The following is a 16820-nucleotide window of genomic DNA, read 5'->3' on the forward strand; positions in this document are numbered from 1 at the left end:
CACGAAATAATGAAATTACAAATTTTTTTTTGTTTTATTCGTACAAATGCACAATACCGCAATATCACATCATATTCTACAAAAGATTCATTCTTGCAACTAATAAAAACCGTTTACTAAAAGAAAAACAAGCTGATACATTAATTAGTTGATAATTTAGCTGATAATTAGTTGTCACTTCTTTACCGATTTTCTGCATCTCTGTCTCCTTTTCTGCAGCTCAGATTCTATTTTCCACTTTATTAATCGTCTGGTTCTTCCAGGTATCAGCTTTGTTAACCAGGCCTCTTGCGGCGCTTCTGCAGAAGGGTGATCGGAGAAATAGGGGAGAGACTGTCCACGTGGGGTGTTCCGTGGCTCTGCCCTTTTGCGGAAGTATTCCAAGGAGCCGGAATAATGCAGACGGATTTGCGGGATTAGGGATTGAGAGGTGGGGGGAAAGAAGAGGGTAAGCGTGAAAAAGCAACAAAATGTAAACGGAAATCCAGAGCTCTCTGCTTCCTTTTGCGTTTGTTAAGTTGGGGTTTCTCCTCATTTACGGACATTCGTATGAATTAACGAAGTTGGCAAATTTAATAAAAACTCATACTAATCCAAATACACGTTTAATATAATGGTCCTCTCTCAATATTTTGTTCACCAATCATACCCTAGCCTGCCTGTGTCAAATCACAAAATCACATCATATTCTGCAAAATTTTGCAATTCACTGTTGCAATAAATAAAACTGTTTGCTAAAATAAAAACAAGCTGATGGATTAAGCTATTAAAAAACCTAATAAAATTTGTTAAAATGTGAAGCAATCACTATGAAAACCAAAGTATGGTTCCTGCTAATTCATTATCACTTCTTCCTGACTACTTTTGTGGCCCTGTCTCATTTTCCACAACTCTGCTTCTTCTCTTGCCTCTATGTGTTCCTCTTTCATTATCTGCTTAGGATCTCCTAGGTATCAGCTCCATTATGCAGGCCTCCCGGAGCGCTTTTGCATAAAATACTCTAAAATTATCTATACATTATCAATAACACAAAAGATTTGAAAAAATAAATAAAATACTGTATATGTATATATATATATATATATATATATACATACAGTATATACAGTATCTCACAAAAGTGAGTACACCCCTCACATTTTTGTAAATATTTAATTATATCTTTTTCATGTGACAACACTGAAGAAATGACTCTCTGCTACAATGTAAAGTAGTGAGTGTACAGCCTGTATAACAGTGTCAATTTGCTGTCCCCTCAAAATAACTGAAAGCACAGCCATTAATGTCTAAACCTTGGCAACAAAAGTTGCCTTGCTGGGTCTGTCCTGGTCTTCTAATGAGTAACAACAGTTCAGCCATGAAGCAGTAGAACACACACACTCACAGAGCAGGGCTGCCAAGTGCTGAACCGGTTAGTGCATAAAACTTCCCAGTCATCTGTAGTATCACTCATTACAGATTTCCAAACTGCCTCTGGAAGCAACATGAACACAAGCGCTGTGTGGAGGGAGCTTCTTGGAAAGAGTTTCCATGGCCGATCAGCTGCACACAAGCCAAATATCACTATGTGCAATGCCAAGCGTTGACTATTGAGGTGTAAAGCACACTCTGGAGTGATAAATCAATCTAATGAATGATAGACAATGCTGGGTTTGGAGGACGCTAGAACACTACCTACTAAAATGGATAGCGCCTACTGGACTTGTGCAAATGGACAAAAAACTATTCTGAATTAAAAGAACAATAGGTAAAAGTGTACATGCACTACAACACTCTGTGGGAATCCCACTCTCCCACACTTCAACAAGATAAAAGTGCAACCCATAAACAGTGAGCGGACCGACAGAAGTAAATATAAACGTAACTCACCCCAATGGGTTATGTAGAATAAATGACAAAAAAAGGATAATAGTGCACTCTGTATGATAAAATATAGCAATTCTTTTTAAAAAATGTATAAAAAAACTCACATTCTGATGAGTCAGACAACGCCTGGTGTGATTAGGGATCACACACCCAATTGTACTTGATTGGAGATGTCTTGCGTAGAGCCTGTAACCTGGCTCCAGGGATAAAGAACACTGTACTGACAGGCAGTACTCCCCCTTTAAGGTGATGAACAGCAGAGTGGATCCAGCAGAGTGTATGAAGTATATGTATATAAATATAATCTAAAAAGTGATGTAAAATGTAGAATAAATACTTTATTACATAAATTACAACACTATCTTAAAATATACTCAATTTAAGTGTCCCTGTGAGTCCTCCGGTCCTCCGTGGGCTTCCTTAAGTCAGTTTCTTGCCCACCAATACCTGTCTTTTAAAAAACAATTCTGGTTCATTCACAAAGCAAATGTCCAGGGATTAAAGGCAGACAGCACAGGATCACAACTGGTTAACAAGGAAAGGAGATAACCAGGATAATCCAGAAACAAGCTAGAGGTCAAAAGCTGGGAGGTCAAACAAGGCCGAACTGGGTCAAATAAGGTGATATGCTGCAGCTAGGCAAAGGGAGACTGGTGACTGTATAGAGACACCAAAGCTTGGCAATACTCAAGCAAGGTAGTGAAGCTGGCAGGGTTAAAAAAGGGCTGCAGGTGACCAACTCCTTGCAGTAATTAGTTGATATATTTTTGCAGAGTGGGATTGGCCAGATATGTCTATCCTAGAATTCCCACCAATAAGGACGCACACAGGACAGTATGACACACCCTTCTAGAGCTGCAGCTCATTCAATCCACTACACGTGGAGTCTAAGGTACTCGGGGACGGGGATGCAGCCTTTTCCGCAACTGCGTCACCAGATGCGGCATGAGCACTACTGGAAGCTAGGGATTCGGCCTATTCTGGAACAGACACTTAGCGAGAGAGCGTGAATTGAAAGTGTGGAAAACGTTAATGAGAGTGTGAGTGGGTGAGTGTGAGTGGAAGAACCAATGAAATCCAAAACGAAAATTCAGCTCTTTGCTTTGTTTTCATTTGTTTCGTTAGGGGTCCCTCCTCGTTTTTCGAGATTTGTACAAACTCACAAAATTGGCAAATTTAGTTAAAGTTGCAATTTGTACAAATCTAAATGCACAAGATTACTGTAAAGTTTTCTGGGATAATAGCCCTGTTTTTCAGGGTTTGGGTCCCTAAGCTCCAATGAAGGGTAGCGTTAATGCTACGGCATACCAAGACATTTTAGACAACTGTATGCTTCCAACTAGAGCCAACGGGGCTGCTTTTTTAATCCCACTCCCGCAGATTTTGTGTCCAATCCCGCCCGCTCCCGCAACGTGTGTTCCACTCCCACAACATGTGTTTCCAATCCTGTCCGCTCCCGCCACATATATGGTCAATCCCGCCCGCTCCCGCCACAGCGTCTCTTTTCTTGTTCTGCCCAGGAACACAGCGGAGTCACGGGAAGCGACGTCACATCACGTGACTCCACTGTGTTCCTGGGCGGAGCAAGAAGAGACACTGTGAGGGAGCAGCGCGAAGGCAGCCTTGCGGGACTACTGGGACCCGCAGGTACAGTGTCTGACCGGCCGTTCCTGCCTCCCACCAGCAAGCCCGCCGCAAGTTTTTTGGCGGGACCCGCATCCCAAATGCAGTCCTCTACTTCCAACTATGCGGGGACAACTTGGGGGAAGCCCCTTTCTTGTCCCAGACCTTAACAAACACATTTGGGATGAACTGGAACAGAGATTGCGCGCCAGGTCTTCTTGTCCAACATCAGTGCCTGACCTCACCAATGCTCTACTGGATAAAAAGACAAAAATCCCCACAGAAACTCTCCAAAATCTTGTCTCTTCCCAGAAGTGTAGAGGCTCCATATTAATGCTGATGGTTTTGGAATAAAATGTCCAACAAGTTCATATACAGTAGGTGTGATGGTCAGGTGTCAACATATTTTCATATTTTTCGTCATATAGTGTATGTATAGTAAAAACTGCTCTGGGCAAATTGTTGGCACTGTATAAATAAAGAAAAATTATATATATATACCGGTGTTTATATATATATAATATAAAATATATATTAATATATATATTAAATTGTTGCCAATTCCTTGGAATAAAGTCCCTGCATTGCTGGGCACAACTTTGGTCAGGCCAGGTAATGCTAATTTACCTAAAAATAACCCTCCTATGTGGCCTTTAATCAATACAAATATGATTTCCTCAGTGGTACACTTCTGATGACGACTTAATTACAAATAGTTTAATTTTTTAAAACCTATACTTGCGCACTGCTCACTAAGACATCACATTCATGCGCACTGCATTATTCCTTTACATGTAAGAACAGAGGAAGCGTCCCTCCTGCAGGAACCGCCAGCATACGCCGCCACCGACTGATTGCACAATGTCCTGATCAGCAGGTTCCCTCTACTCCAGCCAAGACTGCTGACTCCCGCACACCCAGTCTCCCTGGCTGCCAATCCCGGGGCGCGCTGCTAATGACGTCACGTATGCGCCCGCCCCTTGCCTTGCGCCTGATTCTCGGAACCTACAGCGCCTGAGCTTGAGGTGGGGCTGCGCGCGCAGGGTGCTCGGTGACCGGATAGTGTATTTTTTTTTTATTTTTTTTTTGGAGAGCCGCGGTTTGTTGGTGTGAGGGAAGCCGGGGAGGTAAGTGACAGCTGTGTCACCTTAACGTTCACGTCCATTACCTTGAAGTGTCAGGGTTGTTCAATGACAACTTGATAGGTATCAGCAGCGCTGACGAGCTTCGGGGCTGGGAGGAAAGGCCTGCTAAACGTTGCAGAGCACGCAGATACCGAAACGGCCGGGACGGAAACCTGGAAGGGAAGGTGGGGGGGGGGGTGCTTGTGTAAAGCGGACTATGGGCTTCCGAAGCACTGAGCAGCAGCTGGTGCCCTGAGAGGTAGCAGCAGTCCCGGAGGATGTATCTGCTAAGGCAGCCCGGCAGCTATTAGACCCCCTGGCTGTTTACATGTGGCATGCTGGCTGCTCAATTGATTAGATTCCTTAACACTGCTCCAGGAGCTACAGGAGTGTAGGCTTGTGAGCAGGCCCCTCTTTACCTCATCTATTTGGCTGTCTCAGTCTGTCAGTTCTAGTTTTGACTATATGTGCTGTAAGAAGTGCTGCATACATTGTTGGCGCTATATAAATAAACGATAATCAATATTGAGAAGTCATGTGATTTTGTGTTCTAGAGCCATTTCACCCAATATAATGCTGTAAAGGTGTTTGTGTGGTCGCCCAGGAAATATTTAGTATTGCTGGCTATTGTCTGTATGTGGTTTGTAAATCTTGTTGACACGGAGTTATGCTGTGTCTGTATCAGTACAGGTTTTACAAGGTAATCATACATAAAGCACCTCAAACTATTCCTGGAATGCTTCTAACGATTTAAATATGTCCCATATGAGCCTGTCAAGTAGTTTGAACAAGTAAATGTAAGATAAGCTTAACTGGCGTTCAGTTTAAACATTTTCTTAGTTTGTTGTGAGAAACATGTTTGTAGTTTCCGTTGTAAACAATGTCTCTTCTTGGAACTTGTATTTGGAATCTATAATGGAATTTGTCTAAGCGGGTAACAGATCTGGTTTGTAATCACATCTGTTTTTTCAGTGATTTATTATATAGATGCATAACATTTCTCATTAACTGCCACTTTTTCCTCCTTGTAAACGTTACTGTTTTTTACGTTAAATAAACCTATGTCATGGTATTCAATGAGACAATGGGGTTTATTCATTCAAGGGAGAGTTTAAGAGGAGTTGTGGTTTTAGTCCCGCTTCTCTATGCTTTACGAATAGCCAGCGCTAGGAAGTTTCTCGATTGTGTAGTGCTGGGAAATGGGCTGATGCTTCTGTGGAAATGTAATGGGGCCATGCATTAAAGTGCATACGATGGCTGGAGTTTCCCTTAAAGAGCTGATTTGGCCCTGTATAATGTAATTCAAGGGCGAGGAGACTGTGATGAAATCTCACTTAATGATACATTATACAGGCCGTGTCCCTTCATAATAGTGAAATCAAAGAACTACAGCTCTCCTGCAAACCCTCCCTTTAGTGAATAAACCCAAATGTTTCAATGTTTACCAGTTGTCGAACTTCTCCCTCGCATTCAGTAGATGTCTCATCTTAACTTTTTACCTCGGTTTGTCTTATCCTGTAATTTTAACATATATATATGGGGCGTGCCTTTCCATTTTATTGCATTATAAAATACTATTTTTGCATAGTATCAACAGATTCTGTAGCGCTGTACAATGAGTTTGTACATGCAGTGGTATGTTTAGACAGACACGGGCGTTGAGATCTCTGCTCGCTAAGGCTTTTAAATCTCCACCTTGTTCTTTTTTTATTAAACACAACTAATTTTTGGGTTACAACCTTATATTTATAATGTTTAATTGCAAAATTAATTAAAATTAATCACACACTGGTAATTATTGAATTTCTTAACGCATGTTACTTTCTGGAGGCCAGTAACGTTTAATTTAATCACACATTGCATCAAAGAAATTTTCTTGTTTCATAAATTCTGCATTTGGCTGAATCTTGGAAGTTCCATAATGTTTCTTATTTCACCATTTAAGAAAACCTCATAGTCTCTTGATTGTGTATAAATTACTATTTCTGGATTGGCAAAATATTTATGGTTTGTTGTAAAATGGCCAGTATGATTGCTATTCCGCAGCATTTAATTGTTAAATCCTTGCAGTGGTTTTTGTTTGAACAGAATTGTAACTATAGAGCTTTTACATTTTATTACTGGCTTAAATCCATCTTAAGCGTCCTTTCGCTTATGACCTGTGAATGAGCTAATGCTGTGTTGTCAAATTATATGCAGGTGTGCCAGTTTCCCATGAAGCGCCTTAAGATTGTCAGCAGCATAGTCCTCACCCATCATACCTTGGATTTCTTACTGCAGGCTAGTCAATTTCCAGCCTCCCCTTCTAACATTGCATAGATATGCTAAGCAAAACAATATTTGCTTCTTTCTGAATTCTTTCCATTCCTGTGAGCATTTTCATAGCTGCTGTAATGCTGCTATCAGTCAGAGAACATAGTCTGTTGGTAAAAAGAGGTCCACACACGCATAGTTCAACAGTCCTGAGCAGTGGGACTCTTTGCACCAGTTCATTGTGCTCCTGATGAACTGATCCTAGTATTAGACTTTATACAAGCTCGCTGCTGTTTTTGGGGAAGGATGGTACTAAAATCTATACAGCCTTTCTTGTGGATATTATCTTTTATTTGTATAGCGCCAACAATTTACGCAGCACTTCTTACATACCGTATTTGCTCGATTATAAGACGACTCGATTATAAGACGACCCCCCAAAATCTGAATATTAACTTAGGAAAAAAAGAAAAAGCCTGAATATAAGACGACCCCAAAGGAAAAAAGTTTTACCAGTAAATGTTAATTCATGTAAACTATTTTTTTTAATAAAAGCTATGATTGAGAAAAATATTTTTTTTGTTTTTATTTCTTGTATTTTCCAACCTGTCCCCCAGTTACGCACATCTGCCCCCAGGCTTGCCACTCCAATATGGCACTGTGGCCCATGATATGCCTTTTAACCCTCTATATGCCACTGTGCCCCATGGTATGCCTTTTGACCCCCTATGTGCCACTCTGCCTCCAGAAATGCCTTATACCCCTATATCCCATTCTGGCATTTAGGGGGTTAAAATGCATATTATGGGGCAGAGTGGCAAATAGGGAGGTATAAGGCATTTCAGGAGGCAGAGTGGCATTAAGGGAGTTAAAAGGCATTGTATAGAGCACTCTGCCTCCAGAAATGCCTTATACCCCTATATGCCACTCTGGCATTTAGGGGGTAAAAAGGCATATTATGGGGCAGAGTGGCATATAGGGAGGTATAAGGCATTTCAGGAGGCAGAGTGCTCTATTAAATGCCCCCTTAACGCCACTCCAGAAATGCCCTATGCCCCCATTTAACACACACACACACACCCTATACCCCCATTTAACTAACACACACACACTCTCCCCCCCCCCCTCTCTCACCCCCCTTCCCCCTCTCTCACCCCTCTCAGCCCTTTCTTACCGGTGCTTCCAGCCGGGGCAGCGGGTTGACGTCGCCTTCCGCTGCAGCCGGAAGGAGGTGGAGTAGGCAGCGGGGGTTGTCTGCGTCCGTCGCGTATACTTTCCCCGGCTGTCAGAGATCAGAGTTCCCCGCACCAACAGTCGGGGAAGGTCTACGCGATGGACGCAGACAACCCCCGCTGCTAGCCACACCTCCTTCCGGCTGCAGCGGACGTTGTCTACGCGGATCGCGTAGACGTCAACCCGCTGCCCCGGCAATACAGCAGGAAGCACCGGTAAGTGTGTGTATGATGGGGGAGGGGGTGAGACAGGAGGATCCAGGTCCCCTGCAGCGGTGCGGGGGATCTGGATCTTAGTCTCCTAATCAGACCTCTATTTTAGGTCTGATTAGAAGACGACCCTGATTAGAAGACGAGGGGTATTTTTCAGAGCATTTGCTCTGAAAAAAACCTCGTCTTATAATCGAGCAAATACGGTACATTCAATGACAAGACTAGTATTGACAGACTAAGACAAACCGATACATTAGGTGGAGAGAGCCCTGCTCGCAAGCTTACAATCTTGAGGGAATGGGGATGAGGACAAACATAAGGCACAGAGAAAGGGTGAGAGGTAGTGTAGTGGTTGTATCAATGACAGGGAAGTTCTAACAGGTAAGATGGTGCAGCTTCTCGGTGGGTTTTGAGATGTTTCTTGAATGTTGGGAGGGAGGGTGAAAGGTGAAGATTCGGTGGAAGTAGATTCCAGAGATATGGGGCGGCCCGAATTAAATCTTGTAGACGGTGGAGGAGAGCCATAGCCCATGAGAAGAACGTAAAGATTGAGTAGGGGAATATCTGGTTATGAGGGCAGAAATGTATGGAGGGTCTGATATGTTAGTACCAGGATTTTAAGTTTAATTCTAAAGCGTGCACGGAAGATAAGCCTAGCAGCAGCATTAAGGACAGACTGTAGAGGAGAGAGTCAAGACAGTGGAATGCCAACCAGAAGAGTGTTGCAGTAGTCAAGATGGGAAATAAGTGAATGAACCAGAGTTTTTGTGGATTCCTGGGTGAGGAATGTGCGGATGCGGGAAATGTTTTTTAGGATCTTGCAAGGGACTAACTATGAGAGATGATAGGGAGATTTGAGTCAAGGATGGCTCCAAGGCATCAGGTATATGCCAGAAAACAATGGAAATTTAAAGTTTATAGATCCATACTTTTATATGAAAATGTTTTCTTCACTTTGTTAAGCTCACATGCTGTTGTAAGTCTGTCAAAAAGTTTTTTTTTAATTATAAATTAAAAACAAAGTTCTCCCAGCATTTTTGATCTCTTGGTTAAACAGGTTAACACATTAGTTTTAATACCGTTAAAGTGCGATGAGTTTGAGTGCCTTGCCTCCTTAAAGCTTATGCAGAGCTGTGATTTTTGTTAGATTGTAACATTGTACATGATTGTTGCGATTATGCTTATCATCTTTGCTGCTGGAGGACCAAGGTGTGTTTCAAATCAATTATTTTTTTGTCCTCTGGTTAATATGGATTTTGATCATGTGTTCATATTTTTTAAAATTATATTTTATAAAGTAGTGTTTGCAAAGTTCTAAGAAGTAATTAACATTTTCTGCCTGTTCAATATTGGTTATTAGTTTTTCAATAAAGGATCAAACACAAGTAGCATTGTGTGGGTTTATCATATTGGTTACAGCTCCTCCAAAAACCTGTGTTAGATGCTGCCTGCTGCAAGCTTACAGTGACGCACACTTTCTTTTACGGTAGTAATTGTCTAATTCACTGAAATCTTAGAATTATATGTACATTGGTTCTTGATGGGTAATCTATGTGATCATTGCCTCACAAGTTGGACATGCCAGCTGTAAACAAAATAAATGATAAATACGAACGCCCGTCTTATGAGCATTTCTACTTAGCTGACGCCTTCGCCGTTTAGGCCTTACCAGTGATTGCTTGCTTTCTTCCTGATATTTTGTACTGTTTAAGATAATGACTACAAATGCATTTGTACTTCTTCATAAAACTGCTGCTTATTATAAGAAGCACTTTTATTTCTTGGCTACGTACGGAGCATTTCAGGTCATGGAATACATGAGTTGTCTTGCGGCAAAATAAAAGAAAACAAGCAAAGACAAATCAATTCTGAAAAGGTTATATCTGAGGATATCTGAGAAAAATAAACTCACTGCTTTTGTCGCTGGGAGAGTTGTAGACAACTGACAGCTAGAAGGTCAATATTTTGCCACTGTCCTGGACCTTGCTTAATCAGACAGTATCCCAGTAAATTGGAATTTACTGTTAATTCAAAAGTCATACTATAAGAGCAGAAATGCTTATCCTTTTTTCATTTTGTGTATGTATATGCTTAAGCGATAACAGATTCCCTTAGTGTTTTTACGGTGTAATAGGGAAGGGACTTGTGTATAGTGGTCTACAGTGCAATAGGTATGAATACATTAGGGATGGAGGTCCCTGCCCCCTAAAGCTTGGTCTAAGTAGGTGGAGGAAGTGGGCAGATATACAGATGTGATGGAGTGCAATTCTATAGGAATTCTGAAGCTTTGTAAGTTACTGTAGTGCTAGTATCAGAATGTGTTCCTTGATTATTATTTTTATTTATATATTTCTAACAATTTACGCCGCACTTCTTACAGCACGTACGTTTAAAAGGTATGACAAACTAGAATTGGCAGACTAAGACTCACCGTTACGTTGGGTAGAGGGCCTTGCTTGTAAGGTTACACTTTGTTTTTGATGTTTTAGTATTTTTCCAGGGCTTGAGGAGAAGAGCAGTTCCATAAATGTTTGTTTGATCAATGCATTCACAAGCATGACATTTTTCATGCAAACTCTTTGGTCACCCCTCTATCCCCTCCCTTGCACATAACCTGACATTTTCCATGATGCACCACATCCTTTGCACAGTACACTAATTGTACATGCATGGAATTCTCAACCTTACCTAAGTCCTCCAATATTTATCCTTGTGCACGCCAGTCATTCCTGCGCATGACCCAAGCTCCTCAATAAAAGGCAAGGAGTTATTGACTCGCTACGGATTGCTGTACTGCCCCCTGGCAACATACGGCCCAAGTTGAGAACTCGGACCACCACATCCAGAGCTATACTTCGACACAAAGCATGCCCGTCGCAAGGTGCTCAGTTAAGAAATTCACATTCCCCCTTATTAGTTACTACGGCCCATGAATAGAACATTCGTTGCCTACATGTGCAAATATAGGCCCCACCCAGTGCAACCAACAGTAATCCTATGGGTTCCGTGCCAAGGAATTAATAAAATACATGCGGCATTGAAACTATTGCACATCTTTCTTAGATTTGCTTATATGCTGTTTATTACTTTGATGCTTCACTTTTTTGAAATTAGATTATTAGTGTAGCCATTAGTGTAGTCATAATTTGTCTTATCTGAAACTCTGTAACTCTGTATTTGCCTCAGTGTTCTTGTTTTTCATGCATGACCAACAGAAGTACCCGTGCTAGTTAACGCAAACCAGACTTCATTGTTGGCAAAACAATCCAGTTGTACTACTTGAAGACAATTCAAAAAAGGAAGCATTGGCCGTAAGCCATAATTATCCTTCAGCAATGTAGCAGCACAAACCCCATACAGTACCGGAAGACAACCACACAGAAGTATACCTATAAAAACAAACGTGCGGTATAGTCTTTGAGATCCTTCCCTGCAAGACCGGCCAAGTCATTCCCCGTTTGATTCATGATGGGTGGTTTTACTCATTTAAATATGCGTTATACAGGCCTAGCTTCGCCTTTGGTGCGGTCCTTCATGATGTGTGTGTGTGTGAAGTTGAAATGTTACTGTGACCTCCCATGACTTACACATGATGCTTTCTCAAGATTCAATGGTTTTAGGTGTAGAGCAGCATTTCTCACACAAACTTTGATGGTGGAACACTTCCTTCACCAAATTGAAATTATTCCCTGAGGTTTAGTGCCTGAAAAATGTTTGGCAGCCCAACCCATTACACAATCTAATCCCTAGCTCTTATACACATACAGTCTACGGAAAATAATTGTTACAACCTGTAAAGCCTTTTTTTTTTTTTTGTTCTAAGCATCTCATGTACAGCTAGCGTATATCGACATTATTTAATGTGTATAAAACATCACTTACGCAAGACTAGAGTTTAGAATTTGTTTCACAGAGCGGGATTATTTTTATACACTTGTTTGTTATATTTACATGAAAAATGTAACCCATCTCGAGAATTTTAGCAATGTAAGGGTTTGGAATATTCCATATCTGGTAACGATCCTTTCATGGTTGGGACTTGGATTGCGTTGTTTAGAATGGAAGAAACAGTATTTTTCATTATTGGCCTATAAGACGGAGAAAAACCTAGTTTACAATTTTGTATCTCCTAATATGAAAATGGCTTATCATAAAAAAAAATAATAATAATAATTATAATAATGCTTTACCACTTTGCAAGAAAATCTAATCAAATAAATGTATTTATACTTGGTAATATTATATAGAGCACTTACTGTTTATTATTTATAGATATCATAGAATTTTTGGTGTAGACTGTGATATTGCTCGCTATATTAGTGTGATAATACAGACTACAATAATGTTTAAACCTGCCTAAATGACACGATGAAATGCAGCATTGCATCACAATTTAATTATACATTTAAGTGCAATCTTTGAAACTCAACTCTGCCGTCTCAGCAATGTCACTTTTAAATATTTTATTAGTGGAGAAGACTACCGGCTGGTATATTGTTAAACACCTGTCATTATCAGCAGTACAGTTGTAACAAAAATGAATGCAATTTTTCAAAATGTTTCTTCAGTTTATGAAGAATGTAATGCTAGCGCATGGAAGGGAAACGTGTCAGATACTGATCGTTTGGGGCTACTGGCTCTACGTTTAACTATTTAACCTTCTATGAGCAGGCAAGTGAGACATTTTCTAGGTACCCTAAGCACCTCGTGCATTACATCTGGGGAATAACAATGTGCCTCGTATAGTAGTCAGGAAGTATGTTATGTTATGTTTGTATACATTTAAAACTTTTTTTTTCTTTTTCTCCCCCCCCCCCCGTTTTCTTTTTTCTAGGTTTGGTCTTTTCAAAGAGAACCATTTTTTTTTATCAATGGTTACAAAAAGATAGCAGTAATTAGTGGGAAGTCATTGACTTGAAAGGAAGAATGAGTTCACTTAAACCAAGTGGGCTTAAGGCGCCATCGAAGATAGCAAAGCCTGGAACTGTAGCTGCTAAAACATCTGCTACTGCAACTAGTAAGAACCTATATATTTTCACCTATATGAAAAGGAGGTCTAAGATGAAGATTTCCTAGTGTAGCAAATCTTCATTTTAACCTTCATTTTGTTACCTAGTAAGAGCACTGCAATGAGACTTGACATAGTGAGAACGTAATTTAATACAATCTTCTTGTATTTCTTCAGACTGAACACTCTATGTTGATGTCTGTTTTAGTGATCACTAATTGCCCTTGTTCCTAATCAGATTTATTTGTTGTTAATGACATATGCATTGATTTTAACATTTAATCATTTCTTTTGTAGATCCCCCTGTAAAAGCTGTAGAGAAACCCGCCACATCACCAGCTTTAGAAGCTCCAGAAGGTTTTGTGGATGATTTCAGAGTAGGAGAACGTGTCTGGGTAAATGGAAATAAACCAGGATTTATTCAGTTTCTTGGTGAAACCCAGTTTGCTCCCGGACAATGGGCTGGAATAGTTCTAGATGAACAAATAGGCAAAAATGATGGGGCTGTTGCTGGTGTCCGATACTTTCAGTGTGAAGCCTTAAGGGGAATTTTCACAAGACCCTCAAAGTTGTCACGGAAACCTTTGGAAGATGAGAGCAATGGCACCCAATCTGCGGCTGCAACTAGAGCTACCTCGCCAACCTCAGTGTCTTCTAATTTGTCTCCACTGCCGTCTGCCCCAACACCTCTGAAAAGCACAACAACTCCTGCCAAGGAGTTCTCAACACCGCCAAACAGCAACCTGACCCGAACAGCAAGTGAATCCATATCCAATCTATCGGAAGCTGGATCAGTGAAAAAGGGGGAAAGAGAGCTCAAGTTGGGTGACAGAGTCTTGGTAAGGGGCTTGTAATTATTGGTCATATTGCGTTTGCTTTCGTTTGTGTTGGAGAAAGGAACATAGGTAGTGGCTGCTTCAATTAAAACAAACGTTGCTTTATTATGTTTAGTTTCGTTTGCTGTTTTGGTGATATTCTTAAAGTAGCTTAGTGCTCCAGGTACAAGTTATAATGTTCCTAAATTCATCTTAAATTATTTTATGTATGTATTTCTAAAATAACCAATTTAAAATGAAATAGTTTAGACAGATGAATGCCAAGCTTGGTACTAGAATACACAGGCAAGGATTTATATTTTTAGGAAATAATTATTTTGGGAGTATGATTTTCTTTCTCTTTTTTTTGGCAGCAGTTCAAATTAATATGGAGCCCTTTTATAAAGGAATAAAAACAGTTTGTGTTGCTTAGATAATGCCCTATATTTAAAGAGTCTTCTTACTTTCTAGGAAATAGAATATAACCTTAACCCAGGTAAACCTAGCAAAGAAAACCGATGCATAAGTTATTATACATTCAACATAGTCGATCCCAGTTTTATTTTGAGTTGGATCTGATCTTTATATTAGTAGCCTGTTTTAACATTACTGTTATACCCCAAAAGGAATGGATCTGTTTTGTATTATTAAATAAGTAAAACACTATGTTAGACCTCCAGTAAATTGAAAATAATGCAGTTTGTGGCTATTAAATCCACAGCATGTGCTGGTGATATGAATTCTATATACAGAATGGGGACAATGGTTATAATGAAGTAACGAAGCTAGAGTGATATGTGGTTCTATCATAAGCCGCGGTGATGTTACCACACCCCAGACAACTATAGGTAGATGCCTGGGTGTTTCTGCACAAACAAGGGCGGAGGAGATTTTAACATCACCGTAGCTTGATTTTATTATCCCCAGCTGATTCATTTCAAATAATGTCTGCTTCCTGGTGCCCTCCCCCTGTATATTATTTTAATCCCAAATTTATACTAGCCACATCTTGCCTTGGATTTATTTTCCTCCATCCTGATTTGTGTTTGTGTTCGATGCATTACTTCAACCCCCCCCCCAAAAAAAAACCCCAAGTCATTAGAAAAGGAAATGTAATGAGGCTTATTTATGGCTTATTTATTATCTGTTGACGAAAATGTTCGGGTAAACAGAGCAGAAGCAGGTTGTGGGTTGCTGATCCCCTGTGCCTCTTAGGATACAACTAAAGTGAACAAGAAATGAGGCTAACTCATCTACCAAAGCATGTTCTACTATTTACACTGACTGAAAACTATCATCTTAACCATGGCTTTCATATTGATGAGCTCTACAATTCCTTCTTGTGTGTGCAGAATATATTAAATGTTGACCCTACGGTCCTTTAAATAATTGAATATTTTGGGAATGTGCAGCCATGTAGGCAACCTAAATGCAAATCCGTTTATATTTATTTTACATAGAAATATTCACTTTCTCACTTTTAAAGCTTTCTAAAATGTAAAACATTTAATATATATATGCAATTTGAAATTGTTCTCCGTCGGACAGTACCGGTAATATAGCAAATGGAAAGGCTCTTTAAAATTAATAATTCTGCCCACTTCCCTTTTAGAAGAAGTAGTAGTTTGTTTTTTCTTTCTGTTTCATATTAGGTAAGTGGTTCCAAAGCTGGAGTAATCCGCTTCTTGGGGGAGACAGATTTTGCCAAAGGTGAATGGTGCGGTGTTGAATTAGATGAACCTTTAGGAAAGAATGATGGGGCAGTTGCAGGAACAAGGTGAGCTTTGCAACATGAAGCAACTAATATATATATCATTGTAATAGTAATTGTTATACCTATATATTTTCTATTTTAAAATAATTTGTCTTTCCCATTTTGCCCTCTGTAAGAACAATTATTTTACCCTTGCTTACTGCGTTATAGCTTAATTCTTCTTCTTTTGCCAAGTATCTGAGCCCAATTGGTTCTGACTGCTTTTTAAGATGCGATAAGACAAAGTTTTAGGCGTTTATGACAAAATAAATACAATGCTAGTCTATTGCCGCATCTCTGCTTTCTTGTAATCATCAATATACAACCAAAACACTGCCTGTTAGCTAAGGGAGTTTAGCGGAAATTATTGATGGCAAATGTTGTGTTCCGTTTAATACAGACTGGGCTGGGAATTGCAGCTAGACATTTTCTGTCCTGCTAGTGACTTTTCATTGGTCATTGAAATTTAAACAGATTTTCCAAGCATGGAAATAGATAGAAAGGATTAACATCCTTGAAGCATGCGTGGTCCTACTTAAATAGGAGCTAAAACGCTGTGTTTTCATTGGTTTAGGTATTTTCAGTGTCAGCCAAAATATGGATTATTTGCACCTGTGCACAAAGTTACACGGATTGGATTTCCGTCAACCACCCCAGCCAAAGCCAAAACCTCCGCAAGAAAAGTACCTGCAACACCAAGTACTCCGGCATCCTTAAAACGTAGTCCTAGTGCATCATCCATTAGCTCAATGAGTTCAATTTCATCTTCTGTAAGCAACAAGCCAAGTCGCACCGGACTGGTAAGTATAGTTAATGACCACTGGACAGTAATTAATAGAAGAATTAAGTCAAACGTTTTGTTGCAAAGATGGTTGTCCTGTAAAAACAAAAACCTCTTGTAGCACTTTTAACATCCTTAGGTGGTAAGAGAGC

General features: G+C 40.1%; 1 protein-coding gene across 10 annotated transcripts in view; it reads left to right on the forward strand.

Moving 5' to 3' along the window:
- Positions 1-4518: 4518 nt before the first annotated feature.
- CLIP1 (CAP-Gly domain containing linker protein 1) overlaps positions 4519-16820 on the forward strand; it is a 43356-nt gene continuing 31054 nt past the window's right edge. For all 10 annotated transcript variants that reach the window (XM_053472470.1, XM_053472479.1, XM_053472536.1 and 7 more), the window contains exons 1-5: positions 4519-4616; positions 13146-13328; positions 13617-14158; positions 15787-15911; positions 16462-16687. In XM_053472470.1, coding sequence (XP_053328445.1) covers positions 13238-13328; positions 13617-14158; positions 15787-15911; positions 16462-16687 — 984 coding nt within the window. In that variant the 5' untranslated portion in view covers positions 4519-4616; positions 13146-13237. The remainder of the gene's footprint in view (positions 4617-13145; positions 13329-13616; positions 14159-15786; positions 15912-16461; positions 16688-16820) is intronic.

The sequence above is a fragment of the Spea bombifrons genome, chromosome 1 (assembly GCF_027358695.1).
Source record: "Spea bombifrons isolate aSpeBom1 chromosome 1, aSpeBom1.2.pri, whole genome shotgun sequence".
NCBI classification, from domain to species: Eukaryota; Metazoa; Chordata; class Amphibia; order Anura; family Pelobatidae; genus Spea; species Spea bombifrons.